Genomic DNA, 22,452 nt, shown 5'->3' on the forward strand with positions numbered 1-22,452 from the left:
CATAGAAAAATTTACATAGGAAACTATTTTATATAGAAAATCGTCTTTTTTTTCATCACTTTATTTATCATTCTCAGACCGTTGGAAATTACATTCAATTTACAAGTTAAAAACATTTACATGTGATATTTTTGAATTTTTGTGGAAAAAACGAAAAAAATTAATCCAGCCGTTTTTCATCAATATGTTAGCATTTTGATTTGATGATGGCCCCACAAATTTTTAAATGATGATGCATCAAGTAAAAGTTAATTTGAGTTAAAAAAAAGTGTAATTCAAAGTGATAATTTGTAACATTGTACATTTTACAACGTTTCGAAAATTAACATATTTCTGTTTATGTTTAAATAAATGAGAATTTAAAGATAACACTCAAAAATCATTCTTAAAATGTTTTCTATAACAATACGTACATTGAACTGCCTGAGAAGAACAATAAATAAAGTGACAAAGAAAAATTCCTAAGTGAGTCCAAACTTAGTGAGTGTACATAATTTCTGTATAAGCAGAATATTTTTCAAAATATTCTTTGAAAAAAACTAATTAAGATAAGAAAAATTAACCAAAATAATAATTGTTATTTAGTAATCCATTAACAATTTAATCATTTTAATGTATGAGCAAGTAAATCAAAACAAAATTATGTTTTACGACAAAGTTATGTTAATTAGAGAAAGAAACAATCAATTATGTATTTTAAAATAATAATTTAAAAATAGTTTAGGGAAACCTTTAATATAATAATTTAATACTTAAAGATATCAAATAACAAATATAAACCATATTATTACACTCACATGTGTTGGCTCCCATAGTTCTATGCAATAAGCTTTGCATCCTGGGTCCCAAGGCACCAAATAGCTGCGGCGGTAAGCCTCTTTGCTCAAGTAGCGCCTGAAGCTTACCCACTTCACTGCTGTCGTCAGACTCTGAATCGAGTGCATTAGGAGTAAGTAACGAATTAGAACCAACCCCTCCGGAGAGAGGGTTGGCTGAAGCTTGAGCTGCTCCTTGTTGTGATGAGACATTTCCTAAAAATATCAATGTATGTGATTGCTGATTATTTTCAAACAATATAAATATGTCACATTACAACGCAACAAAAACTCAATCGAAGTATTCAGTGCAACCATAAGGATATCATATTTGTTTTTTTATTCATTGATTTAATGAAGAACGTACACAGACTCAATTAGATTAATCTATAAATACACAATAGCAGGCTTACACAAATATTCGTCACTCCTTATTTCAATTATGATTTGAAACTCGTCATTTCCGTCAAATTTTAATTTACATTTATATTGTGTTTTTTAACTAATGGTTATATATTTTAACATACCGCTTTGTGAGAGACCCGTAGACGCTGCTGGCTGTTGTGAAACAGCAGCATCCAAATCAAGTGCTCCATCTAAGCAAAATGAAATACCTTATTTTGAAAAACTATGTGAGCATACAATAGTTTAATATAGCAATATTTAGAATAAAAAATCGATAAAAAAGTTTTTCCACAAGCCTGACCTAGACAACAACGTGCAAGTAATAAGCTTAGCTCATCTTCCATATAGTGCAAAAACTTGTTTAACAAACCCAGCTACTGCCCTTTTGAAATGGTATATGACTGGTTTTAGCAGATAATATAAATGCATCCGAAATAAACAAAATTTCTCATCTTGAATTTCCCACTTTCCCCTCTGTCATGTGATAAATTAGACATTAGATTTTGTTTTAAAAACTGTGTAATAATTTGTTACTAAATACAATGAAAATTAGCACCTCAATAAGAAATTACTTATGAATGGTTATTATCAGCAAGTTATTACACAAAAGAATCAGATAAAAATAGTTAACAACAATTTTAAAATACCTAATAATAATTAATTTAATTTTTTTTTTTGCAACTACTATATTTCATTTGTGAAGATTGCCAATGACATGAGTCAAGTTAAACAGCTGGGCAAAAATCAATTCATAACTAAATGTTTAGGCATGTTATCATTCATAAATGCTGTAAATTTATGAGATTACTTTAAGATAAAAAGTAATATCATAGTACAGTAGATGAAAGTGAGGCTGACTTACAATAATGGAAACTATTGTGGTACCGCTTAAAGTATAATTTATAATATTACAGATTTTATCCTATTGCTTGTTCGCACTTTGCATAAATATGTTTTTGATATAGATTGCACAATGAATGATTGTCAAGAATGTCATTACAGCATATAAAGTTAATATTTTATAGATTAACATCATCTTGTAAATATGCTCAATTAACTGATCGTAAGTTGCTAATGTTGTTGAATATTAAAATATTACCTTTGTCTCCTAAAGCAGAACTGGGCCCAGGCTGATTTCTATGATAGCGTTGTGAACTAGATCCAGTTGCTCCTGCTTGACCAGAATTCACAGATTGAGGGCCCGATGAAGGGCCTGAGGAGGATGTACAAGAACCCGTTGTGGTGGTTGTTAACTGTTTGCCTATAGCAAAATTATTGAAAATTGTTTAATAGGAATAAGCAAGTTTGAGTATTCACATCAATTTTAACTAATATGTGAGCAATTGCCACTACCAAAAGTCGAATTTAGATCATATACAAATGAGAGCAAAGTAAAATTTTATAGTGACATTTAAATATTTTATTAAATATATTCGCAGAGATATTAAATGATAGTAAAACCTTTTTTGATTTACTAATATCTAACTAACCTTTTTCACGTTTTTTCTTATCTTTGGGCGCAGGCATTGTAAAATGCTCCGGCCCGGCTCGCAGGCTGCGCCTAACTTGCTGTAGATTGTGACTAACTTCTGAATTTCCTGAACTCCCAGCTGCTTGATGTGATCCTCTAGAACCCAGATTCTGCTTTTTTCTGTAATTGTTTTCCCTAACAGCTCGTTTTGATATCAAAGAAACAATCCTTTTACTTTTTGCACTTGTGCTTTTCGGCACAACTTTGCTAGAATTTGTTTTGGTGTGGTTTAATTTAGGGGTTGCAACCGTGGGCCTTAAATTGTTGCTGGATGGTTTTGAGGAAACCGAACTTTTCTTCTGATCAGGAACACTCTTATTAAATGATTGTTGGATTGAATATTTTGCACGTTTTGCAGGAATTGGGCTAGTGTGCCTACGAAGAACTATAGCCGGGCTAGGTGACTGGTGACTATTTGATCTAGACCGACGAGTAGTTTCTACTGTAATTAAATAAACATGTATCAGTAATACAATACACATAGTAATATGTTTAAGAATACTAATGTGACTAATAAAATAAGGATATAGTATATTAAAGTTAAATACTTTATGAAAGGAAAAAAAACATAACATCAAACTAAAAAAACAGTTTTACAGACAAGTAAAAAGAAACTACAATATTTATCAGTATTAAAACTTAAAACTATGACTTTATGTCAAAACCAGTCTAAGCATCTAAATTAAGCTATAATTTTCACATAAAATTTATTTGAAGAATTCATAAAATGACAAACCTTTATAGGTTATACTGCCTGCAGGTCCACTAATCTCTCTTGTCTCTCCCAAATATAAACCTTCTTGAAATTCTCTGCCGTGACTTCTTAATGAATAACGCCTTTCTGATGTTGAACTTGTATCAGAATCTTTTGTACCTAAAAATAAAAATTAATACTATCAAATTTCCAGTTCACTGAAAGAATTATAATTTGTTGGCATGCACAAAATAATACAACTCTTAATTATATATTTACTAAATTGTATATTGTTTAAAATCATTTTTATGACAATCGAAAAGAAATTTCTTTGGAAAATCAAATTCATTCAGTTATAAGATATGATATCTCATAGATTGGAATTAAAATTAAACAGAACATACATGTAAACTCATTCACTAGTTCCAGTTCTCGTTTTGGTGCTTTTCTTAATGGTATGTGTGATTTAGGCAATTTATTTCCTTGTTTACTATTATTAAAACTGGATTTGTTACTTCTCTCTTCTTTTAACTTTATACTCTCGTTCCCAGATTTGGCACTAACACTTGGTTTCCTAGATACTTGACTTGCTTCTTCCAATAAATTGAAACTGCTGCTATGGCTTCTTGATCTAGTATTTCTTGTCAACTTTTGATTAGATATGGATATTTTAGTTTTACGAGCTGTGTTATGGCTTGAAATTCCTACACTTATAGTACTTTCACTACTTTTAGATCTGGCACTAAGACCTGCTGAACTAGATTTTCTGGTACTACTCTTCAAAACAGTATTTTGAGATTTTGTAGAAGAAACTCCTTCAGTTTTGCTTTGGGCTCTACGAGCTTGACTTTGACGAGATTTTCTTTGAGATTTATTTATATTTGAAACCTTGCTTGTTTGTTGTGTACTAGATTTATATGATGATCTAGTGGAAGTTGATGCTACAATAAAACAAATTACTTTAGACAATATATATATATATACATAAATATATATGAGTAAGTTCTTGTGGGGCGATACATCAAAGAATAAAAAGCAAAGATTTATAAATTAATCTTTAATTCCAAACGTTTCGACATTAAATTTAATGTCATAAGCCTCGGAACTTGCAGAGTACACAAGTTGTGGCAGAAATTACCTAACTTTACTCAAATTTTGTTCAAATAAAACCATCATTTTGCTTTTTACATCATACAAAAAAATTATAAAAAATGCATGGTGATGACAAGTTAGTTGTATAAATGTAAGTGCTAATATATATTGTAGTGCACACTTCTCTAGATGTAACCACCAACGTTAATATCCACTGATGATGACATTAAATTGAATGTCAAAACGTTTGGAATTAAAGATTAATTTATGAATCTTTGCTTTTTATTCTTTGATGTATCGCCAAACAAGAACTTACTCATATATCTCAACATCAAAATTAACAACTAAATCTATATACGAGATATATATATATATATATATATATATATATACATTGAGAGGTTTTTTCAGATGGTGAAATATTATAATAATGTTGATCTTGGGCGTCCATCCATTAATTGAAACTATTTTATTGAAGTAAAATGTTTTATTGTCAAACATTTCAAGTCATGATTTGACCCATCTTCAGTGCTATATTAAAAGACTACAGAGCTACAAGTTAAAAATACAAAGATATAAATAAATAAATGAATTCACTTAATAAATCTAAACAATAGGGTAAAAATTTATAAGATTAGTATCTAAAATATGTTGTATATAAAGGTAAGATACAACTAAAATAATTGAATAATATGCAATAACTCACCATACAAATAATGCACCAATTACTCTACAAGTTACAAAGCATGACTTTTAAAAAACTATTGAAATAAAATAAATATTAAATTAAAATAAAATAAATGAAAAGGTTTTAAAGAAAGAACTCTTCTCATCAAGACATGCTATATGTTCAAAAAATTTTTTACTAGTGAATTGTGTTTCATATATAGATGAGAAAATTCAAAGAGCTGTTTCATTATTGGTTGAAAGACTGAGATAGAGAAGGTTTAGTGGCGCTTTGGCCGGCGGAAAAATTACGAAATAAGGATATGGAAAATATACCCTTTGGATTTAAACTGTAATCAGTAAGCAAAAATTTTTTGTATGAAAATAATGTAATCAAGGCATTAACATAGGAGACATTATAAAATATAAAAAAATATGCGAAGAAGAGAATAAAATATATATATATATATATATATATATATATATATATTTTGTAGAGTTTCAAACGAGAATCCAAAAAGTAATAAAAAACAAGAAGTTTTTTTTAAAAAAACAATTTATTTATTTATATAATTACGACGTTTCGGAACTAGGTACGTTCCATCTTCAGGACATCTGTCAAGAAACATGATATTGATGAGATTTAAGCAAACAATATGTTTAAGAAAAGAAAATGGATTTTTCTTAAATAATAAATTAGTTGAAAAATTATAATAATGTGCAGAAATATGATAATACGATCAAAATGAAAATGATAAAAATAAATGAGTGGATTATCTAACAGGATATTAAAAAAGATAAAATTTTTTTTTGAAAGTTATGAAAAATTTTAAAAAAAGTTAATGACAAAATTGAATTAATTACCTGTATGTTTTTTGAATATATGTTAGCACTTTTTCACTAAAACAAGATATTAACAAGAATTGAATTTATGAGTTAATTTGCCAGCCGAATAGATAAATTTTGTAAATCAAAATTACCATAAGTTTTTTCTTTATTCAAAAAATTATTATTTGAAAACACCAACAATATTATTCTCTCGATGTTATGAGAACGGCTATTGGAAAAAAACTGCCTAAGTCTAAGACACTCATTTTCAATTTGATCGTATTATCATATTTCTGTACATTATTATAATTTTTCAACTAATTTATTATTTAAGAAAAATCCATTTTCTTTTCATAAACATATTTGTTTGCTTAAATCTCATCAAGATCATGTTTCTTGAAAGATGTCCTGTAGATGGAACGTACCTAGTTCCGAAACGTCGACAGTAATTATATAAATAAATAAAGAAATTGTTTTTTTAAAAAAAAACTTTTCTTGTTTTTTATTACTTTTTGGATTCTTGTTCGAAACTCTACAAAATATACACAAATTTAAGACTCTACCATTTAATATATATATATATATATATATATATATATATATATATATATATAGAACAAAAGTATAAAAGTATAAAAGTAAGGAAAGCACCATCTGAAAAAACCTCAATTTATATTTATATATATATATATATATATATATATATATATATCATTATGATACTATCATATATATATATATATATATATATATGTATATATATATATATGTGTGTGTGTGTGTGTGTATATATTCAGATTTTTTTTGAAAAATCAAGAACATTTATAGCAGAATCAACATTGCAAAATATTGGGTGATGAAGTAATTACAACACAACATAGCAAATATCTACAAAGCCATGAAGTTTTGTGTTTATAAAGCATAAAATAACTTTTTGATACATACATTTATTCAGTTTAGCTTGTCGCTTTTCAAGTTTTATAGCAGAATCTACGTGAGCACAGTTGAGACTGGCTAAAGTATTAGCAGCTGTGGAAGCACGCTTGCGAGGCAACTCTTCTTCCAGGGCAACTATATCTGGTTTACTAACCAGTTTGGAAGAGCGCTTATTTGATTTCTTGCGCTGAAATTCAATTACATATAGTGAATAATAACAACTCTATCAAAGATCTTTGAAAATTATCTTAATTAAATTGAAATGCTGTTATGCTACAATTTTTCATTCAATGAAAGTATTGTTGTCAGTGAAATAAAAATACAGTAAGAAAATTACAAAATAATTAAAAATATGATATCACATATTTGTATTTCAAAATTATCTATCTTCCTAAGTCTTCAATATTCTTATTGATTATTATACACCTAAGTCTGTTTTTACACGGTCTTTTTGTACACGGTTTTGATATAACACGGTTTGAAAATTGAATATTTTTAATTTCTTTACACGATTTTATTCCATTTAGCACGATTTGAAATTTTATGTACTTAAATTTTGTTTGTCAAATTTAATTTTTGCGAAGTATGTTCATATCACAAAAAAGTATTTATGAAAGAAAAAAGTCTGAAACCATCGATAGTATCGATAGTTTGCGAACACTAGCTTAAAGATTTAAGTGAATTCCCCTTTAGCGCGTACAACCAATTTTTACTGGTCAAAGCAAATGTGAATAGCACTAATTTAGGGGAATTATTATTAAAATAAACATGAATTCTTGTTCTTGAAAATTCTTGTTTTTCACTAATTTTAATAGGTTTTAGAGAGTAGGACAAATCACCCATTTTTGTATAAGATCAATGTCTTTTTTTACACGTTTTTTTTTTACACGGCTTCTTCTGGAACCAATCTCCGTGTAAAAACAGACTTAGGTGTATATTAGTATTCGACAAGACAAATATATGCTATCAGACTACCTGATGTGCGCCGCTCACATCAGAGAGCGTCCGCTCTTGGACCTGGTCGGCCATAGACCACGCCGTCTCTCACAGCTCGCGGTGATCTGCACGCTGTCAGTGGACGGTCAATGATCAGGCTCATTCCTCCCAGCCCCTTCTGCTCAAGTTTGCTTTCAAGCAAAATAAACTAGCACACTTCCCCAACAGATCTTTACAAAAAGAAAAGATAAATGAGCATTTGATTGAAATAAAACTAACATTTTGCATATATATAAATATATATTTATTTATATACATATATATATATATATATATATATATACATATGTGTGTGTGTGTGTGTGTGTATATGGAATGAATAAGATACTATAACACAATCGAAAAATCACTATTACTACTAATCTCGAGTCATAGCAATTACTTAATAATGTCTCGATGAAAATAAACAACACTTTTAAAAATGTAAATATATTAAATTTAACATATTTCATTAATTAAAATGTCATATTTTCATTATGATAATTGTTTGAACACTAGAAAGATGGTATCAAAATAATTTTTGATTTAGATTAGTGCTTTGAACTCATGATTAATAGGAGGTCAAAACTACAAATTGATTCTCTATTAAACTTTGAATGTCTGTAGTACATTATTAAACTAGTATGCATTTATTAAATGCTAGTTTCAACATCATATCTTTGCTGTGCCCGAATTGGTTGAATAAATATAGAATAGCGTTAGCAAAAAGATTGCAGTCTCCAATTAGGATCAGAAAAAAAGTGTTTTAATTTACATTTTGTGCTTGCAAAATTGTGGTATAAAAAATTAACAAAGCATCATAAACATGAATGTTCAATTTAAAATTGTATAATGGTATAAAAATGCTTATGTGTTTGACTGTATTTTGTTGACCAAAAACCACATTGCGAGAAGAAATGAGGAAGGCTATTAAAGAAAGCACTATGAGCCTATTTTGTAACTATTATTGACTGTATTGTAAAAAAATGCACATCTCATACTTAATTTCATTCCAAATCAATGAGGTATTTTAATTAGTCTTAAATTCCAGAATATGATGCATGTATCCACTCAAAAATATAAGAAATATACTTACTGATGAAACAAACTCCCAACTGTCAGAGAGTTTATTCTCTGTGTGGCAACTAGTTTACAATTTGATCCTCACAGTTAGTTTTTTCCATATGTACGAAAAACTTAATGAAAATTATGTAGAAACTGTAAGAAGAATATGTATCGTTACAACAAAAATCATGGCATAAAGTCACTTTTATGAAGTAAAATAATTTCAATAAAATTAGGCAATGTAATTTTACTTAAACAAGTTCATATGTTCATATTGTTTTATCATCGCGTTGCAAATTGTTTTTAAATAATGCACAACACATCTAGAAAAAATATTTTTAGGTTATGTAGTGATGCATGTTCGCTATGAACTCACAAATCAACTTTGATCATTTTAAATTGTTTAACAAATACACAAAGTGATAAAAAAAGTATAAAAATATATTTATAACTAAAATTTCATCGTATGCAAAATACGAAAAAATTAAACTATACGAACAAGTTTACTCAATGACATTTTGAACATTGCAAATGGCCTCTCTCAAATGTGAAACAAACAAATGACTAGCTCTCATTTTACTATCGTAAAAGCACCAGTATAAAATTAAATACCTAGAAAGCAAATTAATGATGCATTTTTATGGAATTCAATATCATTTATTTATAGAGTATCATTTCAAACGTTGCGAATATTCTGGATTATATCGATTTTGTTGCAGTGCAAATACGCTAGGTTTTGTTCTGCCTTATATATATATGGAATTCAGTTCTCATACCCCTTTACGTGACGGCAAAAGCAAGCGTCTAGACTTCGGATGAACCACAGATTCACAAACTAATGACTTACATTTATTATGATCAATAGCAAAATAGAATCATTCTTTTATTTGGAATAATTTAGCTCTAGAGCAGTAAAAAATTTCAGTCACTTATTTAAAATGGACACTTATAGTTGATAGTCGCAGAACTTTATACAGTGTGTAGATTATGAAATAGAATATTTTAATCAATTTTTGATTTGGGCATGTAAATAGTCTGACAATGAGTAAAGTAACCAAACGGGGCCAAAAATTGTTATCTTATCTTACGTCTGGCTGATGTGCAGTCACTTTCTTAGGTTTCTTAACATTTTTCAAACCTTTAGCTCAAACTAGTTTAGCTGAATGGTTGAGTCAATGAATAACGATATTTTATCTAGATTAACTGATTATAAAATGTGTCTTCTAAAACTGTACGGCATTGCCCGCATTACCTATAGCTATTATGAAAACATGTTTTTATATTAAAGTTTATATTTAAGATTTTCAATCAGCATATTTCTTATCAGTAATATTACTTATGCATTGTCTGCACAGCACGTGTCAATTTGCAATCAATAGTTGCTACGTAGATTCAACGGAACTCTAATTACGATAAATATATTGAAACATTTAATTTCATACATAAACACAGTTTGTTATTTTTAACTTCCCGCAGGGTAAGTTATTGTAATCGTCCATAAATCGAAATTGAAAATTTTTACATTTCTTCACGTTGAAGGTTTCTGAACATTTTGGCATACCTAAGAAAAAATGGATGTGTGTGTATGTATGTATGGATACAAATTTTCGTCCACGGATCAACCGATTTGAATGGTTCAAAAAAACATTCGATTCCTATTGATAGGGAGATAAGCTGATTAGTTTTCGGCAAAGGCAGGTGCAGCCGTTTCGGAGATACGGAGCAAAAAGTGCAAAAAATAAAAATCGAGTTTTTGAGAGAACGGAGCATCCGATGTGGATGATCAAAAAAAACATTCAATTTGTAATGACGGGGAGAAGTGGTAATTAGATTTTGACAAAGGCAGGTCCAGCCGTTTTGGAGATACCGAGGTAAATGTGCAAAAAATGGCAGTTTTTGAGAGAAACAAGCATCTGATTTGAATGATTCAAAATTTTTGCTTGTTTTGACAAAGTTATTGCTCTTGGGGAAAAAAATATTTCAAATTTTTTTTTCCAATTTTTTTTTGTATATCGAAAATAATTGAGACTTTAATTTCAATTCTAGCTAAAGTTCTAAAGCTCACTTACATACTTTAAATAAATAATTTTAACTTTGTAATTCAGTTTACATACCTCTTATAAACATTAGATAATGTTACAGTATTTATAATAATCTATATGAAAACGTTTAATATTTCTCGAACATTTCGTTGCGGTACGGGAAGTTCCAGCAATTTGCCTTAAGGCACGATGCCATACACAACTAGTTAATTTATAAATTATCCGCAATTCAATTACTACAAAAATTGTGGTCAACTGTTTTCCTTACATGTTTCGAAAGGCTCACATATAATAACATGTGATATATACTTACTCATGTAGGTACACAATTTAAAGGTTACAAAGCGCATCAATATATATTTGTTTGCAATCAAGTCAGTTTTGTGCCACAATTTATAACAAAACAGATTTTAACGAGAAAATTCTATACCTGACTAAATACATTATCGACCAAAAATACTATTAAAATTTTAGTGTCACATACAATCACTAGGAAATCTATCCAAATCACACAAATGCTATATTTTTTTTAATATCTGTGCCTCTTTTATTGAAAAACATCAGCAATTTTTGGTAGTATTTAGAATGTTTAAATTGAATGCCAATCCAGTAATTATAAGTCCTGGTTAAATGTAATCTAGCAGCACAAATTTGCCAAAATTAAACATCATTCATTGTGTATTATTATTTCAAAAAAAAAACACTCAAGTATGCCCCATATTATTTAAAAATATCAATGTTTAAAATTCACTTTAAGTTTAGTATTTTCATCTCAATATAATTCAATGTTACTAAAAATAAATGTGTCTGTATGCATTGTATGTTTACAATAGGATTACTATGCTGTGTAAGTTTAAAAATAATCTTTTATAGGAAAAATGACAATAAGAAAAAAACGTGGAAAGAAATCTATTGGACTGTCCTATTTCCTATTTGTCAATAATCACTTTATTGAAATAAAAGAACTTTCGCATATATGAATTATTTAATATTAGAGAAAAAACATATGGTCGTATATTTAAATCCCTAACCTTACATTCAAGTTTTATATACTAAAATGATATTGTTCCCCTGCGAATTAAAAACCTGTTCGGAGCCACTACAGCTTCACTAATTTCGTTAACCCAACGGTATAAAAAATAATCCAAAAAAAGCCAAAAATCTTATTATAAATCTGCTTCAAGTAATTTGTTTTATTAAGGTTTTTGGAGAAGGTCTTATTTTATATGTGAAGGTAACCGTTCATTGATACAAGGGAGACAGGTCATAGCCCTTTTCTGTATTTGACAATCACGCGCACTTTGTTTCAGCTGTGTTCGTACCGAGGGGAAAGAACCTCAGGAGGTCGTACACTCTAACCAGGGGTGTTCAACTTTGAGACATTAACCTTGTCCAAAAATATTCATACTGAACGGCTGTTAAACTTTGTTGTAAGAATTATACGATCGAATTTAGAAACGGTTATTTCTCTATAGTTTATGTAATCATTACCAAAAGAATAGAACTGACGTAGTATATAATTGTTGTTGTAGAAAATATTTTAGATTAATCTTTAGCTATTCATTTTATCAGCAAATAGAATTTGAATTTGAATACATAACCAAAAAAGTAAATATTTTCTTTAATTCAGTTTAGTAATGATTTTAAAACAATTTGATAGTTATATACAATACTAGACTCAAAACTATTTTGATAACATTTTTTTTCTAATATAAATTACAAGCTGCCTTGTAAATATATTCTAGTCCAGTCATTATAGTAAGTTTACTTCGGAATTCGAGATGCCCATCTGCAAGTCTGTAAATACCCTAAAAGAGCACCCTAAAACTCAAAACCTACATATGGTAGGGTGTACGTACCATATGCACCCTAAAAGTTGTCTCAAAATCTACATATGGTAAGGTGTACGTACCATATATAGGTTTTGAGACAACTTTTAGGGTGCTATTTTAGGGTATTTACAGGCTTATAGCTGGGTATCTCGAATTCCGAGATTTTTACCTATATTATGCTTAAATGACTGGACTACTCAACAATTGATGTGATACCATAATTTGTTATCAAGCTACCCAATAGCAACCCTAAGAAGAGTGAAAGAAGAATGTATTACATAAATTAATCTAAAAATAAAACATAAGCCAACTAGTGGGGCGCATGGCATCGTGCCTTAAGGCAAATTGCTGGAACTTCCCGTACCATTTTTTTTTTTTTTTAAAGATTAACATTTTTGAAAAAAAATTACTCTGAAAAAATTAGATTTTTGAGATACTATAAATTTTTGACAAAAATTTACTTTTTTTTGAAAAAAAAGACTTTTTGAAGAAAAATTTATTTTGAAATATTTTGGAAATTTTGAACTTTTTTTTCGAAACAATCGCACTGCTTTAACTGCATAGAAACGAAATATCGAAGCGCGTAAGCGACGCGTCGCCGTCTAACGGATAAACATTGGTACGGAACCCATAGGAATGTAAACAAAATTTATACTTATTGTTAAAATCTCTATAAAATATCTGATAATTTGATGTGCATAAGTCTAATGACCATTTTTGACCGCCAAATGGCATTTTTAACTTATTTTTATTGAGAGACCATAACCGCTGGACCTGATTTCGCAAAAATTTAATCAGTTCTTCATCTTGTTAATACAAGTGAAATGTTTTTTGAAATATTCAAATCGGACGCTCCGTTCCCTTAAAAACTGAGTTACCGTTTTTGGCACTTTTTGTCCCATATCTTAGGAACGGCAAGACCTGCCTTCGCCAAAAACTAATCAGCAAGTCTCCTTATCAATACGAATCGAATGTTTTTTGAATTATTTAAATCGCTTCTTCCGTGTTCCCGAAATCGTCGACGAAAATTTGTATCCGCACACACATACATTCATTTTTTCTAAGGTAGGCCAAAATATTCAGAAACCTTTGAAACGTAAAGATATATAAAAATTTTCATTCTTGATTTTTTTGCGATTACTATAACTTGCCCTAGGGGAAGTAAATTAATCTAAAAATCAAACATAACCCAAAAACAACCTAATCATGGATTCTCAGAGTTGTACTTGATAGTTTTACAGAATTAAACTATGGGCAGTGGTGTTGTCGAGCCGGAACGCGCCGGAACGTCGTTCCGGCAAATCATTTTTGAGCCGGAACGCGTTCCGGCAAAAAAAAAAAGAAAAATCGCTACTACTAGAAAATGATTTAATAAGTGAATTTTATAAATTATAATTCAACTAATTTTTATTAAATGTTCCTATTATTGTAATAATCATGCAAATTTGTGCTCAAAATGGGTTTTGTATTTTTGTTTCTTTCCTTCTCGAACGGAACCGGAACAAACATGAGAACCGGTTTTTAAACCGGTTTATGAACCGGTTTTTAAATTTCAGCGCTCCGGCAAAAATATTAAATTTTAGCGTTCCGGCAAAAAAAATATTAGCACAACACCACTGACTATGGGGCAACCTTTTAAACGCTACAAAATGCATCTTTAAAGCAGGTTATACACAAAATATTGGCAAGATTTATTTCAATAATTAAATTTATGTTCAGAACATTCACCTACAGCTGAGTATCTTGTCTACAAGCTAAATCAACATTGTAATTCATTTATTATAATTCCACAAAACACAAACATTAATTCGTAATATACAACCTGATGTTAATCAGTAGTGACCTCATCTTGCACTTGAAAATATACATGAAAATATGTTTTAGATAAAAATCATCATCATTAAAGAAACTCTAATAATATAAAAACATAGAAGTCAACCTTTGGGTTGTCTACTACAAAGATACGTAGTTAAAATATCTCACAAGTTCTGATTTATATTCGAATGCAAAAAAGATTGCAATAGAAATTGTTATGTATAATGAAATCTACAAAGAATTTTCAAAAACTGGATTACGGTTCGCTTACTTGTAGAAAGATCTTTTGAATGTAAGATCTCAAAGAATCAGGTAGATTTTAGACTGATACTTGTTTATTTGCTAACTTTGCAGGTGCATCATTGCTCTAGAGACCAAGTTGTTTGATCTCATGTCATAAATATATAATAAATGGTTCACAACTACGGATTAGTTTACGTCGACTTACAACAGTAGTATTGATTTTACATATAATCTTTATTTAAAATCGTGTCAAACCAAGTCTAATAATCATGTCATGCAAAGTTTAAATAGTTATCGTCATTAAACAAATAAAATATGTGTAGGGACCATAAAATCTTGAATACAGGCAATTTTGCAGACATTTTGTTTGAGGAATTGTACAAAGAACAACAAAAGCTCAGATTTGTGATATATATGATAATGAATGCAAATATGTTCAGCAAAGATTCTAAAGATAACTATAATATATATATATATATATATATATATATATATATATATATATATATATATGGTGGTTTAGGATCAGACTCCTAAACGCCAGGAATGTTTCATTTACTTAATTAAATTAATTACTGTGTACTTATTCAAGCCATTAAAAAGATCTCAATATCAAAAATAGTATATTTGACAGAGGCAAATGATCCATTCAAATCAGTTCTCAGGGAAATGACTTTTTGCTAAATTTTTTTTTATAGAAACTGATCCCAACTATTGCAGACCTTATTTTATTTTAACAACAGCTTATTAAAAACATGCGCGTTGTATGCAGATATTATATATGTATATATTTTATAAATTAAATAATTATAATTCGCAACTAAAGTTAGCCTTTATGAATAATAATTTAATGCAGCACGTGTATTTCATAATTTTGCAACGATTATTTCGCTTAAAACCTCCAGATAAATGCATTGAAATTCAAGTCTAAGGCTTAATGTAAAAATAATTTCAAAATTCATTGGCATTATTTCTGGTCACAATTTCCTATTTATATCAATATAAATTATTCTATTTTAATAAAATATTTGTAATTTTGATTAATAAATCACAGTCCAACGCTTAATGTAAAATTAATTTCACAACTCATTCGTCTTAAATCTGGTTCACGAATTCCAATTTATAACAACATAAACTTCCTCGAGTTTAATAAAACATTTTGAATGATTAGTAAGTATACGAACATAAAAATCGTCTAAGAATTTACATTTTTAATTTGCATATTATTTGTAAGATTAAATATTAGTACATGACGCTATGCAGTTTGCTTGTTCATGAGGATTACTAAAATTTATGTTTTTTTTTAAATAAAAATGAATGAAATGAAAAGTTGTTCTTTTTCTCTTTCCACTATTTTTTGGTATATTGTCTGGTTCCTACTTGTTCTTATTTTTACAATAAACAAATTATTATACATATATACTTTATTGAGATCAATTAATTTATGTTGCATAATTTATATAAGTTAATGCGAATTTCAAAGTCATATAGCCTTGGAATGCAAAGAGAATTTCTTATAAATAGTTAACCTCATAGACCGATGCTTGGCAACAATTATTTCCCCAGTATTACTCATCATTCAGAAGCCTCAAACGGTTATAAATATTCAAATAATAGTATGGCAAACCTAATAAAATCTGGGCTGGTGATGTAATTTGTTGATAAAACTAGTATAATGTTATGATGTATAAATTATTATTTACTGATCGTAAAGAATCTTGTGCACGACAAACAAGAATATAAATAAATTACAAAAAATTCAAACTGAAGCAGTTTTTGGCAAATCAAGGAACACAACAACAGTGTAATTCATACCAAAAAAGTGAATATTTTCTTGTAAAGTATTTTCTAAAATTGTACTTCACGCATTACATGTTCCAAAAATTATAGTTCAGTAAGTTCACCTCGGAATTCGAGATATCCAGCTGTAAGTCTATAAATACTTGTGTATTGTCACCCTAAAGTTGTCTCAAAACCTACATAAGGTAGGGTGTCAATACCATATGTAGGGTTTTGAGACAACTTTTAAGGTGTCAATATACAAGTATTTACAGGCTTACAGCTGGGTATCTCGAATTTCGAGGTTCTTACCTAATTTAAGCTTAAATGACTGGACTATTATGAAAATTTCAAAATCATTTTTTAAAATAATAATACAAATAATACAATTATAAACTAGATAGGTTCTGTAATAGAAAATATGTTTAGGTATGCCAAGTGTTACCAAGTTTTATAAAAAATTTAAACCAATTTTGTGTAAACTACAAACAAAAAATATTATATCATCTGATATTCTCCATAAAATGTAATTTGTGTTGTCTTTAAATATATAGTTAATTCCGTGGTTTCCAACCTGTGGGGCGCGCTCCCTGGGGGACACAAAAGGCAGTTCTACGAGAAGCATACTGCTGTTCTCAAAATATTACTATTTTCGAAAATATACCAAAAATGTTAAAATAATATAAAAAAAATAATGATTAAATAATTATTTTTCATGTATATACATGTTTTTACATAATATTTATTGTATATTAATTTGTAGCCTGATAAAATCTGTAGAGTATTTATGAAATTAGAATCCAAGAAAAATGAAGAGGGAAGTAACATTTTTTAAAAAAAAACGCTAAAAGGTTGGGAACCACTGACTTAATGGTTTTCATGATATTTTCACCACAGAATTAATATTAACTAGATATAAAATGATATGTATATTTAAAAAAAAAAATCCTTTGAAGTGAAGATAGGTGTTTAAGTAAAAAACATACAATGTACTTTTTAAATTAAACGAAATAAAAATCCTGGAAAATAAAAAAAGTAACCAAAATGCATATATAAATGTATAGATTAGATTAAATTATATAGTACTATAATAGATATACTCAAGTATAGAATAAAACATTAGATAATATTTAATATAACATATATGAAATAATTTGCAACACATTCATGCCAATAAAAAAAGGTTAAAAAAACATTATTAATTATACTTTTCGACCCTTGCTGTGTGTCATCATTCAGCCTATTAAACAATTATATTATATATAACCAAATATTTAATCCAATAGATAAAAAAACAATTAGGTTTTTCTGTCAAAAACTTTTTTACTGTAGACTAACAATATTAATGATGATAATTACAGAATATTAAGAAAATATTATAAAAGAATGGATTACGTACGAAAGATAGTAAAGAAACAAAGAAAGACATGTAGAAACGTATAAAAATTATAAAATAGAAGCAAAAATTATTTTCCTGCAATATTGATCTATAAATCTATATCACTGAATTAGATCTATATTGCAGATAAATTTTGCTGCTCAATTTTATACATTTTTATACTTTTCACTTTTTATACACGTCTTTTTTTTACTTTCTTCTCTTCTGGTACATGAATTATGTCTATCTCAATATTGTGTAATTATCATAATGAATATTGTTAATCTATATTAAAAAAAAACTGTTTTGGACAATACCTGATCATGGAAAGTATTTAATTGCAAAACGTCCTAATTAATTATCTCCAAAAAGCTAATACTCTTTGAAGTAAAACTTCTTTAGGCGCGACTAGGGTGTAAAACTGTGAGAATGCAACGGAAATTGCGTTACGCCCGAACTGTACGTCATTCGCTCTCGATGAAATAGCCGTCGTGTCGTGTGAATAGAGATCTATTGTTGTATGCGTCATTTTATGCTTAATTATGTATGGTATGCGTATCGATATCAACAAGGAAATTGGCATAGATAAATAAACATTATAAGATCGTAGAACAAATCTTGATTTAATAAAAAAAATTCCTGAAGTAGAAGAATATTTTACCCTGCTTCCCGTAAATAATTATAATGCGAATAATAAAATAAATAAAACATTTGTGCCTTGCACTAAACGTGAGTTTATTGAAATAATTTCAATATTATTCGTAGTTTCTATAAATTTTTGAAGTTATTAAAATGGAAAATACTTTTTAGGCAAAACAGATATTAAAGCTGTTCAAAGAATGAAATTATATCGCCAGCGAAAAAGTAAATAAAATACAAGCAGTCAATGAATGTATGTTAATTTTAATTACATGAAGTTCTTCAAACACAATTATTGCATGATGACTGAAATTGTGAAAACAATATTTTTTAGGCGTTGTTTTACATAATCCACTGTGTGAACGAATATTATAGAATTAATTAATCAGCATTTCTCTATTGAAGGTCCAAGTCCTAAATGCTAATTACAATGACAAACCGATCATGCCATATTATAACTATGACTTTAATTACATTATTGCTTTTAAATATTATACATATTTTTAATGCTAATATAAATATATAATTTATAATTTATTATTATATAAAACGTGTATAATGGTTGACACTAATAAATGTGTGCATCACAAATGTTACCATATTACTAATAAACATTATTCAAAATTGTTACATGATGTACTTACTTACATTTGAAAGGCCATCTTGTGATTACAACAAAGTTTTACTTCAACCTTACGCGCACTCTTTTTTATTTATTGGATTGATTGTTTGGAAAAGAAACATGAATTTATTGAAAAATCCATGGCTTATCTATGATGTCAATAGCGAAATAATTAACTTATCAATTAGCTAAATAATTAATATCTAATCAATTTTCATACATAGTTTATAAAATCAAAGAATAAATTTAAAGTATGCATATATGTACATTATCAAAAAAATTATTTATATTTACATTTCATAGAAATAAAGGAATTCAATCAATATCGAACATACAGAATAAACATATGCGGATGTATATTTTCGATTTCCTTCGAATCTAGCGACGTGTTTTCTAAAAGTTTAAACTTCGATCGTTTGACGAGCGAACACTTTTTTCACGGCGACACACGCTAGCATTTCTAACACAATCAAATGTATTGAAACAGCTGTTGTCAGGGCATATACCCATTACAATACAAGTGCCTTGATCATATGTTCGCTAAGCAATCAAATCACAAACAAAATGGAGATGCACCGAAACCATTCGGATGGAATGAACGAAATTGATTTAAACTTGACAGGAATAAATTAAAACTTTTGTAGGAAATTATTAGATTTTTTGTATATTATTACATTTAACTTATTGCATTTAAATTGAAGGTCATACATTATTTGTTATCAAGTATTTCCATGCAGCATGCTAATAAATGTGCTAATTTAGTATGTTTGTGTGTAGAATGATATTTAATAAATTGATATGAGCGTAATGAATTTTGAAATTATATTTATTAATAAATGTCAATTATAAGTCTCAGTTGAAATAAAATTAAAAATAAGACATTACATTTTTCACTAAAGCGTTTAGCATGTTTAGCATGAAATATATTTCCAATGTCAAGTAAAAATTCGTATGCGTCAAACTTCATGTCATTGCAATTTCATAATAAAGTTTTAAATTTGAATTACATGTAGCAACTACAAAATTTTATTTATAAAACTTCTATTATTTGATGAAATATCAAAATTTATATGTTGTTTCTTAAGTTAATTATGATGTAATATTTTTATGAATGCATCACACTTGATGACGCACATAACCAATTATTTAAGATATCAAGATTTCTCTAAGTTTAGTATATAAATCATATGAAAGCTTACTGTTTCTCCAAAATCTGCGACGTACGTATTTATGTTAACACATTCTGCATATTTCGTATGACATTAATCAATTGATCAGAGCACGGTATGACTGCATAATCAGAACTCACATATCGTACTAAATCGTCTACTCAAACTTATCATTAAATCAACCTATGTCGTACAAAAGCAGTTGATATTGTCGATAACTTATAATATATACGAACGACAGCCATTATGATCGCACAAAAATGTAAACGTTATTAACAAACAATGTTCCCGATTGGTCATTGCTGGTCGTCTTTAGAATTATTATCGCAATACGTTCTGCTAATAATTTATAAACATCGAACTTAAAACAATAACAACGTTATTGAAATAATTTTTGTTGCCATATACTTCATGCAATATGACTCCTGAACGACGATAACAATAGTTATATAATAAAATACTAAATTGATCCCAACGACGATTACACATGAAATATCAAGTTTAACTGACCTGCTGATAATTTGCAATTCATATTCACAAAGATATTATATTACACAAAACTAAAATGTACATTCAAAATGTCTTCTGTCTTGTTTTTATATTCATTAAAAGCTAATTCACAAACACTTTCACAAACAATTGTTCTTTATACTATTAATGCAAGTTTTAAGCCAGCTTTGTGGCGTAAATTGTCCATTTTACACCAAAATTTGTCTTTCGAATAGCATCAAACTGATTCTGGCACAAACAGCTGCTTGGTCATTATCCAGAATAATAAAGAGCAAGAACGAAACTAGACTTAAAGTACCATAGAGGAGGCGAAACGTATTAATAGACTGCGCGCAACGAACGACTCGGTAGCTCGCCAAAGAATAACTTGTACAGACAGGCGCGCCAACATCGGTGGGAAGTTGGCGAAGTATGTTACAGTTACAGTTTGAATGTTTGTATATTTAAAATATAAAACAAGAAACTTATTCGAATAATATCTGATGTACATACATTAATATATAAAATGAATAATCTTTAATGTATTGCTTTCGATTTTTTAATTTATCAAGGTATCTTATTGAATTATTTATGCATAACAATTTAAAACAATGTATTCTGAACACATTTCTTTCTTTAAACACACTTTTATACCATATTCATCTGCCCAATTTTTATAAAGAAAAAATGTGGACCTTGAAAAACTTGCAACATGGTAAGAAAGTTATAGATAAAATAGTGATGATCTGTTTTCATCTTTTTAGTTTCTACTAGTGCAAACAAACATAACCTTTTTTTATTTTACGATAGCAAAATTTATTAAATATATGTAAGACTGAATTGTTTCCTTAATTCCTGATTTCTTACAATCATATTTACATATTGTTTTTGTTTCAAAATTCAATTCAGTGCTGCACTTTTAAAATAGTACATAGTAAATAACTATTAGTTCAGTGATTTAAGCTTTTAATTAGGTAAGAATTTCGGAATTCGAGATACCCAGCTGTAAGTCTGTAAATACTTGTATATTGGCACCTAAACGTTGTCTCAAAACCTACATATGGTAGGGTGTACGCAACATATGTAGGTTTTGAGACAACTTTTAGGTATCAATATACAAGTATTTACAGACTTACAGCTGGGTTTCTCTCAAATTCCGAGGTGAACTTACTATAATGACTGGACTATATATAGTTTATTCTGAAGTGTTTTTTAGCCTAAAATTGTATATCTTTTGGTTTAAAATATTAGTTTGTGTTTCTGAATTATTTGTTTGGTAATTTTTTTGTTGGTTGGCGTAAAAAATATTATTTAGTATTGTTGTATTATAATCCTTACTTTTGTATATTTTTTAGCTTAAGGATGTGACATTTTAGAAACATAAGATCTCAATTTATATTTTATTTCGACGTTTTGGCTGCTAAATTAGTGCATTAA

At 28.4% G+C, this 22,452-nt stretch overlaps 1 protein-coding gene across 2 annotated transcripts in view; it reads right to left on the minus strand.

Annotated features, from left to right (window-relative positions):
- LOC113371625 (E3 ubiquitin-protein ligase TRIP12) overlaps positions 1–21,346 on the minus strand; it is a 36,655-nt gene extending 15,309 nt beyond the window's left edge. Inside the window, exons 1-10 of one of the 2 annotated variants that reach the window (XM_026612270.1) lie at positions 21,037–21,346; positions 9,039–9,160; positions 7,943–8,133; positions 6,977–7,154; positions 3,850–4,386; positions 3,488–3,625; positions 2,711–3,193; positions 2,320–2,481; positions 1,343–1,411; positions 798–1,031 (exon numbers count right to left, since the gene is read on the minus strand). In XM_026612270.1, coding sequence (XP_026468055.1) covers positions 798–1,031; positions 1,343–1,411; positions 2,320–2,481; positions 2,711–3,193; positions 3,488–3,625; positions 3,850–4,386; positions 6,977–7,154; positions 7,943–7,996 — 1,855 coding nt within the window. In that variant the 5' untranslated portion in view covers positions 7,997–8,133; positions 9,039–9,160; positions 21,037–21,346. The remainder of the gene's footprint in view (positions 1–797; positions 1,032–1,342; positions 1,412–2,319; positions 2,482–2,710; positions 3,194–3,487; positions 3,626–3,849; positions 4,387–6,976; positions 7,155–7,942; positions 8,134–9,038; positions 9,161–21,036) is intronic. The other variant, XM_026612271.1, reaches the window with a different exon arrangement.
- Positions 21,347–22,452: the final 1,106 nt, after the last annotated feature.

The sequence above is a fragment of the Ctenocephalides felis genome, unplaced genomic scaffold (assembly GCF_003426905.1).
Source record: "Ctenocephalides felis isolate EL2017-DRISC unplaced genomic scaffold, ASM342690v1 CF-g0.4_SCAFFOLD_01492, whole genome shotgun sequence".
In the NCBI taxonomy this organism is placed as follows: Eukaryota; Metazoa; Arthropoda; class Insecta; order Siphonaptera; family Pulicidae; genus Ctenocephalides; species Ctenocephalides felis.